The sequence below is a fragment of the Phoca vitulina genome, unplaced genomic scaffold (assembly GCF_004348235.1).
Source record: "Phoca vitulina isolate PV1807 unplaced genomic scaffold, GSC_HSeal_1.0 scaffold34, whole genome shotgun sequence".
Classification (NCBI taxonomy): Eukaryota; Metazoa; Chordata; class Mammalia; order Carnivora; family Phocidae; genus Phoca; species Phoca vitulina.
This window is the reverse complement of record NW_022589737.1, coordinates 4,394,556-4,405,687: the sequence shown is the minus strand read 5'-3', so window position 1 is coordinate 4,405,687 and position 11,132 is coordinate 4,394,556. Positions and strand designations below refer to the sequence as shown.

The window sequence follows — 11,132 nt, the reverse complement described above, 5'->3', positions numbered from 1 at the left end:
GTGATTATGTCAATAAATCTTATCATCTGGAAGGGGAGAAGACTGGTGGACAGTGAACGTCATTATTGGTAAAGAAGCAGCGATCACTTCTAATAGCCCACATAGGGGGATTTGGGTCATTTTTGTGGTTTGGACAATGTTCAGGTTTTTGTCTGTGTTCAGACCTGACAACAGAATGGCCTTGTCTGATGTCAATGTTTTGTGAGAAACTATTCGCATTGAACAGAAGAACAGAGAGCCCTAGTGGGGAGAGCCAGGACAGCTCCTAGCAGTGCCAAGACCATTTTGCAGGGTGCATATGTGTCTATATTCAGTAATAGATCAAGGCCTAGTCAACGTCTACGGTGGGAGAAGGACAGTGTCATGCCAGGTACCACCATACCTCTGGGCAGGCTTGTTAAGAATCATTCTTGTTCCGTATATCTTCTTTCCTCCTCTGCAAGATAAGGCTTCTGCCATGGTTATAGACAAAGCCTTTATAAAAACACATTTTCCTTTCCTGGGTCTTTGGTTCCATGTGGGAGGACGGGCTCTGGAGCCAGGATAGTTCACAGGCACTCTGGTGGGACCTTTGTCACTTTCCTACAAGCCTTTGCCTTCACCTGGCTCCTGTCTCCAATACAGCCCATTTAACTCTGCACAGCAGAGGCTCCAAATGGCCTGGGTCAGCGACACCTGGGTGAACTGTTGCACACATTTAAATTTGTGGACTAATAATAACAGTTCTTACCATTTATTGCCTGATCGTTATGTTCTAGGAACTTTACATATGTGATTGCACTGAGAACACACTGCAGTCGTTGAAAGTGTATTTTAACAGCCATTTCACAGGTGGGGACACGGAGGTTCAGAAAGACGATGTGGCTTTCTCACGTCCCCTGGTCATTAAGTGACAGAGCTGATGTTCAAATCCATGTCTCTGCTTACCCAAGCTGGGTTCCTTCCACCTGCCACATTGCCTTTGGTTATTACCTGGGCCATGAACATCCTGGACCAGGTCCTCCCATCCTCTCTTAATCTCCGTGCCTGGCACACCTGTGCAGTTATTCCAGTTATGCTACTGGACCAGCTGGCTCCAGAGACGTTTACAGAACACGGTGTCCTTTCTGAGAGCACCAACACCCTTAGACCTTGTGATTCCCTGACTCTTGGTCCCACACTCTTTTCGTGGGAAGGAGCCAGGCACCCAGGAAGGCCTGTGTTGTGTTCCCATCCTGGACACAAGCAGACTTGGGGCTTCACAGTGGACTAGATCTGAAAACCCTTACCCCCAAAAGAAAGGTGAGATGTTCCTGAAACGCATTCCTACATCTAGCCTGGAAGAGTCTTGAGATTCAGGTGCCCTTTTATGTGCCACGAGACCAGGACTTGCCAAGGTCTGTTTAAGAAGGGCCCCTGTTGACCCCAAGTGAGCTGCCTGACAGTGCTCAAGACAGCAGCTGGGACTTCTCCTGGAGCTACCAAAGGAAAGGGAAACAGCCCTCTGTCTCCAGTAGGTTCTGGGGGTAGTCCGGCAGCTAGATGACTCAGTGTTTGTCAGGGTCCTGAGTGTTTGCAAATCCAGCTGGGTGGCTAGCCTACAATAGCTTGAGATCATTTTCATAGAAAACAGGAAGCGCTCTGCATAGCAGTTAGGTGCAACACACCTTAGCGAAGTTGTGCGTTGAAGAGCATAAGCTTGACACCCAGCCTGCTGGGTCTCCTCTTTGGTGGCGGCTTTAAACCCCGTCCTTAACCCTTGCAGGGCAGCACCTCGATAATTCAATCACTTCTTATCTGTGAGCACCTGGGGAGCAGGGCCTGTGTCCTTAACTCTTTGTTTCCTAGCCTAGCACCTGATAACATGGTAAATGTTCAATAAGTCAAGTGTTGGCTTGATTATGTTAATGAAGGAGGCTGAGACTGTGCCCCAGAATCCCGTTCTATGCCTTGCTGTGCTTGGTCCTCAGCAGTGTTTGTGGATTCAGTTTAATGTTGGCTTAAACAAAGCGGTAAAATTTCACGGACACTTGAATTTCTCCTCCACCGCAGCTGGAAAGGAACTACAGAAAATCGTTTGATTTCTGCGCTCGGGACCCAGAACTCGTAGGCTCTAGGTCTTACATAAAGTCTCAACTCTGGAGAAGTGTCCCGAATGGAAGTAAGGCGGTGAGAGGTGTGACAAAAAGGCTGACTCAAGTAAATGGTTTCTCATCTCTTAAGAGAAATGATGGCCTCTGTGATTCTAAGTAAGAGGCAGCAAAAGCCAAGTCGCTTCGCTTTCCTCCCTCTGATACTGTGACTGGAGCGTTTGCTGGCATTGGGCAGGAGGCTTTGTGGTGAGTGCTGTAGGAAGCCACAAATCCACCATTCTCAGGTGAACACCTGCAAACGCGCACCTTCTGCATTGATTGTTTCAACATCATCAATGAGCACGCGCCATGGGCACCTCGTTTCATGAAGGGTTTTAGTTGATATGGGTGTTTCATGCAAACGAAGGGGGCACTTTTGTGGACAGAAGGAGATCCAGGAGGAAAACATGTTTATTTTCAGGAATTTGAAGGGCTTGTAAGCAGAAGAGACTTCAGGCTTCTTTAGAATTATCATGAGTTGTCCCTGAAGCAGAACTAGACCAGTGTTCTTCATACGGTTTGTTATTTGAGTCAATAATGAAAATATCTCACATGGCGTTCCACCACTGAGTGTGTATGGCCCTTGCTTGCCTTTCCAGCCTCGTGTCTCGCTGAGACCCTCTAGCACCCTGTTGTCCAGTCACCTGGCTCCTCTTTCAGCCCCTCACACTTTCTTCTGCTGCTCCTGCCTGGGTCACATATGATTACAGTGCAGTTGGCTCAAACTTCACACCCAGGGGTGTCTCTTCTAAAATATCGCCATTAGAAGGGGACCCATATAACTCATTGCTTTTATGCATGGGTTGATGGATTTCTTTGTCATCACTCAACAAGTATTAATAGTTCCTACGACATGTGAGTCTAACACCATCCTCAGGCCTTGCCCTCGATAGCGCCTCAGATAAGATTCTCCCCAGAGCACTCCCGCTGTTTCTCATCCTGACACCTCCCACGCCCCACACTTGACGGGAAGCTTCTTCAAAGTGACAAGAAGAGTGCCCATTTGGTAAAGGATTTCTTCTCTAATGTCTAGCCCAGTGCCTGACACACATGCTAGCAGCAACTCAATATGGTTGAGTCATGATAGAAAAATAAATTAATGAATGCAAAAAGACAGTGAGCTTTCTGTCCACTGAAGTATTGTGCAGAGAGTGGATACCCATCTGATAGAGATCTTTTAGAAAAGGTGTTCCTTTGGGCATATACACACCACACCACATTGTAATTGTTGGTTTCCTGAGCTTACTTCCCCATTTGACTGTAAGCCCCTTGAGAATGGGAGCAGATTTGATTTGTTTTTGAAATCCTACACAATAAGCATACACTCAGTGTTTGGAAAGTGTACAAAAAGCCTATTTTCTGAGAATGGACTCTTTACAGAACAAGAATACTGGAGCACTGAAGGGAAAAAAAAAGGGCAATAATAGAATTCACTTGCTTTGCCAGGCCACTAAGAGTACCTTGGTAAATATTAGCTAAAGTACAGCCCTTTGCTTGCTATTAAGATTTACTGATTTCAATAGAAAGTAACTTAAAAACCGTACATGCTACACCACATAGACAACCAGGGCCAATCTCTGACTAGCCCACAGTACAAAAAATACATATTTGCTCTGTCTGTGGTTAGATTAGATGTCATCGTCTAAGCAAAGTAGGCTATGTGCTGATTATAATGGGTCTGCCATGTGAATGATGGGTTTGGTCAAGGGATGGATTTATCCCATATTCTTACATTCTCTAGGTATCATTCTTCTCACTCTTTGAGTAAATAAATCAACAGCATTGGCCAACACAGTACATGTGAAAACTACCTTCAGTAAATGCCAGATTTTATAAAATAACTCCAACAATAAAGACTGCTTTAAATCTGTTTCTTACATAACGCAGACTATTGTATAGAGAGATTGACCCGGTATCTTGTTTCTTCCTGGTGTGACCTTACTTTCATCTTACAAATACGTACTGATCTAAGTCTATATATTCACCTGTATCTTTGTGAACACTTGGAAATCTCAGGATCTCAGTGTATTTCAGAGAACAGGCTCAGAGATCGATGATAACTAATTCTTTCTGGTGAAAAGCTAATAGGCATGACCTATGAGAAACAGCAAGAGAGCTATATAGAGCGTGGCAAAGGAGAGGAGGAAAATGCTGGAACTCAAGCCATGCCTGCTGCCCAGGGACCTTAGCTGGGGGGTTGTCATGTCTTAGCATGACGGTATTCAAGCCATGTGAGGTCTGGAAAAAAAATACATACCCCGCTTGGGGCTCAGTCTGAGAGCAACCAATTGCCTTGGTTTAAGCTACCCAACTCCACTATCAAATTAAATGTTTTCAAGCTAATAGAAATTAGCATCAGTCCACTGACCAAACCCTAAAATAAATTAGGCCGAATCTAAAAGAAATCAGCCTGCAGACAGAGACCAACTCCCAAGGCCACTTCCTTGCTTTCCCCAGACATGGATACATCGGGTCGGAATATGCTTAGGATGTTGGTAAGTGCAGACGGTCTGGGGAAAGCATTATAAGCTGATTGCTTTTGTTTTAGCTCTTTGCAAGTCCAAGCAGATATTTTATTAGTAATGTAGGCAAGGAAACCCAGACTTATCCAAGAGATAAATAAGACGTTACTTATTCACTCTATAGAAATACTCTTTTTTTTTTTATTTTTTATTTATTTATTTATTCATGAGAGACAGAGAGAGAGAGAGAGAGGCAGAGGGAGAAGCAGGCTCCCTGCTGAGCAGGGAGCCCAATGCGGGACTCAATCCCAGGATCCCGGGATCATGACCTGGGCCGAAGGCAGACGCTTAACCATCTGAGCCACCCAGGCGCCCCTAGAAATATTCTTTATCTTCAAAAATGAAATGAACTTAGGAGAGACTAGAAGAGAAAAGTTGTGAGGAAGAAAAACTCAGAAGTTGTGCTTTGGGAGCCAACTCTGGAAATACGTGTGACAAAGAGAATATGGATTCGCCTGATAAATGTTGGCTTGAGAATTATTATTTTATTTCTATGAAGAGCTTTTAAAACAGTGTGTGAGCTTCCATGAACCCAGGAGAGGGAGGAACGTAAACCAGGTTAAACTACGTGTGTGCAGAGAAAGGAGAGAGGCTGGGGAGGGAGCAGACTCTTCTTCAGTGTGCCTCACCTGGGACCAACCCCTACGACTCTTTGGGGACTTGAGGGGTCCATGAGGGTTGGGTAGGATGTGGGCAGGGCCCTCTGAGTGTGTGCACTGCTGTTTGTTCTCCTGGTAGCATTTTCTTTCTCTGTATCTATAGAACTTGTCCTCAAAATTTCAAATCACCACAGCTGTGGTTTTCTTTTTACCTCTTCTACCTGGTGTTGGCTTCTTATGTTTTCACCTGGCTTAAGGCTGTGAACAAAACAGTGTGGGATAGTACTTTTGTTTAAAATGTATCACTAAGTTGGTTTCGCTTCCTGGTTTGTATGAATAAACATATTTTTGAAGGGGGATTTTGAAATCTATTTTAGAAACATATTTGCATTTAATTAAAAATACCACGAAGACATTGCTAACCATGGTGGGCACACCTTGGAGTGGGGGAGGGCACATCTAGGGGGGGAGGTAGTCTAGTGTTGATGACTGTGGCTTTCATCATTGTTGGCTGTTTAGGGGAAAATCCCTTCACTTTTTTTTGCTGTAAACTGGAAGTCATAATAATGTCATCAACAAGAAACCATTGAGTAGATGGTATTTCGAAGTGCTTACTTCATTCACGAATTATTCCATTTAAGCTCATTGAATAACTATCGAATGTCCATAGACTGTGCTAGCAGCTGGGGTAGAGGAGTGAATAAAGCATGGTTCTACCGTTATGGAGAATTATTTGGAGTATTATTTAAATCAGAGCTTCCCAGCCCTTCAGCTTAGAATCAGGGAAGAAAGCGTGAGCTATTGACGGTGACCATCATACCATTCCTCTTAGGAATCTTGGCACATCATGGAGAGAAAAAGGAAACAGGCTTGCAGCTCCACTGAGCAAACTCCTGAGCTCATAGGGTAGGACTTGACCAAACTGTATTGAGGAACTCTGTTCTAAATAGTCTCAAACATTTAAAAAAAAAAAAAAAAAAAAAAGGAAGTTGACCAATATTTGTCTTAAAATGTTTCAGGCAAATCTGACTTTAGAATATAAAATTTAATAACTGAGATGCAGCATATTAGAGTTTCCTCTGGACTGGAAGCAGGGAACCTTATGGTTTATGTTTTTAGTTGTCATCCTGCCACTGGTTAGTACACGACTTTGGCTATGTCATTAAAAGTTTCTGAATCTCCGTTCCTTCACTGGATAAATGAGAAAGTTGAATTGGTCCAGATTCTTTTTGATACTGAGTGATAATAGCAGTAAAGAAGATGCTTTAGGTAGTAGAGCGATGAATCTTTTTTATGGTTATTTATTTTTATATTTTATAAAAAACCATAAGTAGTCCTTCCAGCTTCTGCTTTCACAGATATTTTTGCTTAGCAGAAGGCAAAAATTTATTAAAGGAAAAGGAGAATTGATTTAAAGAGTAATACCAGATAAATCATAGTACAGGTCATAATTGGTTATCACAAGCATTTTTAAGTTTGTGTGCCACTGACTAAGGCCAGGAAACATTTGAATACATGCCCTCTTAAGTTCCTTCCATTTCGATCTCCCTGTAATTATTTTCCCTCTTTATATCTAAGCAATATGGTCTCTTGGCGGAAAGTTTCTGTTGAAAATAGTGTTGCGGTATCCAGAATAAACTGTCAGCTTTTCTGAATGCTCAGTAATTCAGATTGTTTTGAATGGTCTTTCATATATAGTTAGCTCTTCATGTGAGGCACCTAGTCTGCTGCTGCTGTAAACATCATTTCATTTTGTTTGTTTTTGATATGTTTCAGATCAGAGTGTTGACAGAAAGAATGTTCAAACATCTTCGGAAATGGTTTGTTGCTCACTTTTTGGGGCATTCTCGGCAAAGAGCAAGGCTGGTCTCCAAAGATGGAAGATGCAACATAGAGTTTGGCAACGTGGAGGCCCAGTCAAGGTTTATATTCTTTGTGGACATCTGGACAACTGTGCTTGACCTCAAATGGAGATACAAAATGACCATCTTCATTTCAACCTTCTTGGGGAGTTGGTTCTTCTTTGGTCTTCTGTGGTATGCGGTAGCCTACATCCACAAAGATCTCCCTGAGTTCCATCCTTCTGTCAACCACACCCCTTGTGTGGAGAACATTAATGGCTTGACCTCAGCTTTTCTGTTTTCTCTGGAAACACAAGTGACCATTGGATATGGATTCAGGTGTGTAACAGAACAATGTGGCACTGCCATTTTTCTTCTTATCTTCCAGTCTATACTTGGAGTCATCATCAATTCTTTCATGTGTGGTGCCATTCTAGCCAAGATCTCCAGACCCAAAAAACGTGCCAAGACCATTACATTCAGCAAGAATGCAGTGATCAGTAAGCGGGGCGGGAAGCTTTGTCTCCTAATCCGAGTGGTTAATCTTAGGAAGAGCCTCCTTATTGGGAGTCACATATATGGGAAGCTCCTGAGGACCACAGTCACTCCTGAAGGAGAGACTATTATTTTGGACCAGATCAATATCAACTTTGTAGTTGATGCAGGGAATGAAAATTTATTCTTCATCTCCCCATTGACAATTTACCATGTCATTGATCAAAACAGCCCCTTCTTCCACATGGCAGCAGAAACCCTTCCCCAGCAAGACTTTGAATTAGTAGTGTTTTTAGATGGCACAGTGGAATCAACCAGTGCTACCTGCCAAGTCCGAACATCCTATGTCCCAGAAGAGGTGCTCTGGGGCTACCGTTTTGCTCCCATGGTATCCAAGACTAAGGAAGGGAAATACCGAGTGGATTTCCATAACTTTAGTAAGACTGTGGAAGTGGAGACCCCTCATTGTGCCTTGTGCCTTTACAATGAGAAAGACGCTAGAGCCAGGATGAAGAGAGGCTATGACAATCCCAACTTCAACTTGTCAGAAGTCAATGAAACAGATGACACCAAAATGTGACAGTGGTTTTTCAACAGGAGTAAAGCAAAGTCTTAAAGATACCTAGTGACTAGAAGTATTAGGAAGCAATCAACAATTTGAGGATATGAAATTAGGACAAGAGCCTTCAACGTCTATCAGCACCATGCCCCTGATTCCCACAGCCACGATCTTACAAGACAGGTAGCTCTACAAGGCAACTGCATTAGAACATGCAATATTCTTACAGGAAATAGCAGTATGGAAGCCATAGTAGTTCACTTGGAATCTTGAATATGATTATTTGAAATCATGCAGTGTTGATAGAAACAAAATCATCAAAAGTTTCACGGACAGGCCAAATGAGATCTTAAAAGTCTCCTTGAAGAAGTTATGAGCTTTAGATAGGATCAGGGAAAAACCATATTCTCATTTTTAGTCTACTGATAAGAAATAAGCCACTTTTAACATTGGTTTTTATCAAGGGAAAAATGGTCTCCCTTAGAGAGCCATTTTTGGTTGGTTGGAGGAGATGAACTAATCAGAGACAGTAAGAAAAGACTGGTAGGCACTCCAAGAACATTTGTGAGGCTCTGAGCTTCTCCAGCCCTGGTTGTTGGAGCTTTCGTCTTAGTCTGGGTCATGCTGTGTTTCCTGAAGAGCAAGGGAAGGCTCAAGCCACGGACCTTGCATCTCTATGTATCCAATGTGGAGAGGAACACCGAGCTCAACCTGCTTTATGGCACATCCAGACACTGCAGCCCAAGTTGGGTTTTGGCCCAAATGATCTCACGTGGTACATTTAGAGGCTAAATCACCACTCTAGAATCTCAATGAATACTTTCCTGAAGAAAGAATGCTTGATTTGAACATGGTGGTGATATTTCTTCCAATTTGTGTTAGGTGGGATAAAGGGCTACAAATCTGTTAAAAGAATATTTCCTGATCTTCCAAGAAGGCAGTGAAGAGTTTAAAGGCACAATGTCAGTTTAGAAGGGACAATACTGCTAGTGCTTCTGAGAAAAAAAGTATCTTGTGTTTTTCTGCCTTGAGTTTGTACTGAAATGCTGTTTCTAAAGAAGACTTGTGGAAAGGAAAGGGATGGTCTGTGACCCCCTCAGGGAGGCAAACATGAGGTGTGTTTTTCTCTGAGGGCCAACACTGCACCTTCCTCAAAGGGACCAACTTAATACAAGGATTGATCTCTAGGGAAGGGTTTTACTCTGAATGTCTCATTAGGTCCTCCACCTCTATTATTTTGAATCTATCCTGGGAGGAATGGGACTCAAAGCTCCTTAGGAATCAAAATGTTTTCAGTGTGTTGATTCATATATTAAATCTCTGAAACTGCACACATGCTTTCCAAAAGTGTCAGTTATTGTGTGTTAACTGTAACAGACCGAACAGGTGACATCCCTCTTGCTGAGGGTGGACTTTCTCCTGGGCGATGTGGGAGGGGTGGGAAGATGGCAAATAAGACCATATGTTGTCGGGACACCAGCTTACCCTGGGGGAAAAGACCCTGTGGTTACAGACATGCCTCTTCCCTGTACCACTCCTGATGATCACTCCAACGTGTCTTGGACACACAAAGTGGTGGTTGTGGCAGTTTTCACTGGGGATGGTTCTGTTTTCCCAGGCCTGGGCATGAGTTTGTTCAGATTCAGACACACGCTCTGGTCCTTCTGACGGAGATCAGTACGAAGTCTGACGGGCTAAGAGTTGTGCACTTTGTCAGTGGCCGTAACACTGGACGCAACTGGCCCACACGGGAGATTAGTCTGTGCCTATACGTGTGCCGGCACCGCAATTTGATCTATTGACAAAGCTCAAGGAAATGAGGTATGAAAAGCTTGAGGAAGCCAGAATTCTCTGGTGGCCCACTGTCATAAGGTTTTATGACTCTGTAGTCCCTTCATAAACTGGAGGGTCAGAACACATTCCTTCTGGTCTGTTCTGCTCATTAACAGCATGCTCGGGGATTGCTGGAAGTGAAATGATCTTATAAAATCTACTCCTTTGGATGGTTAAGAGAGCTGAAAAACTGGAATCCTTCTGGGTTATTCGGTGGAAATCTGTGCTTTCAAATATTCCTTTATTAGGATTAAGGCATTCTGCTATCTGGCGTCTCTTTCTTCATGCAAATTCCCATCGAACCTCTAGCAACCATTAATATACTTACATCCAATAAAGCCCTGAGGAAATGAGGGTCAGCAGGTACCTTTTAATAATCCTAAGGAGTGGCCGGAACCCAAAAGCAGCATAAAAAACCTGGACGTTTAAAAAGAGGGGGTGACCAAAGGCATAGGAAGCTCAGTGAGTAAAGAAAATAAATGGGAAATAGAAGGTTCCAGAAGGCTAACTTGCCTAAAGGTTAATGCCAATGCTAAGGGCAGGCTTTTTATTCCAATGAAGTAACGTTGTTCCCAGTAGGACCTGACCATATTAGTACTGTAATTGCTCAGGTGCGCCATATTGTTATATTTACTTAATTATCTATCCTTTCTGAAAGCAATTCAGTATTTCTTATTCCTTCCAAGAAAAACTGCATCCCATGATGCTGTACCATATTCAGAGTTTTCCTTGGCACCGACTCCCCTTGAAGTGCCTAATTTAGCTCTGTTGCTATGAGGGTTTTGATTTGGAGAGTCCCAACCTGGTCTAATCTCCCAGGACTTAGGTCGACTCTGGTGCCAATATTCAGATTTAAGATTTGGGAGATGGTCTAAAAATTTATTCCACAAGAGAGAAAGTGTGGAAGGAAAAGATCCTCTCTCTAAGCTGCCAGATCTAAGAAGTGAGATGATCAGAGTGTCTGTTTCCATGGCTAATGGGTGTGTCACAGGACAGCAAAGAACTTTCCTGGTGGACTGTGTGGATAGTTGAGGAGGTGCCTTCCTTGGAGATTTTTCACAAAATGGGACATGGCTTCTCCGCGGGGTGGTTTGGTGAATAGCGTGGGGGATCTTCCCCAATCTAGAACAAACGTGAAAACCTCTGATGCAAAGAATGCAAATGAGCCCCTG

The 11,132-nt window shown here is 43.3% G+C and overlaps 1 protein-coding gene across 1 annotated transcript; it reads left to right on the top strand.

Moving 5' to 3' along the window:
• Positions 1–7,014: 7,014 nt before the first annotated feature.
• KCNJ1 (potassium inwardly rectifying channel subfamily J member 1) lies at positions 7,015–8,148 on the top strand. Its single transcript, XM_032426099.1, has one exon. It carries the CDS (start codon positions 7,030–7,032, stop codon positions 8,146–8,148), a length of 1,119 nt encoding a protein of 372 aa, XP_032281990.1. The 5' UTR covers positions 7,015–7,029.
• Positions 8,149–11,132: the final 2,984 nt, after the last annotated feature.

What these genes read in the sequence shown, in the direction of transcription:
- KCNJ1 (XM_032426099.1), top strand. Translation starts at nt 7,030, where the DNA reads ATGTTCAAACATCTTCGGAAATGGTTTGTTGCTCACTTTTTGGGGCAT.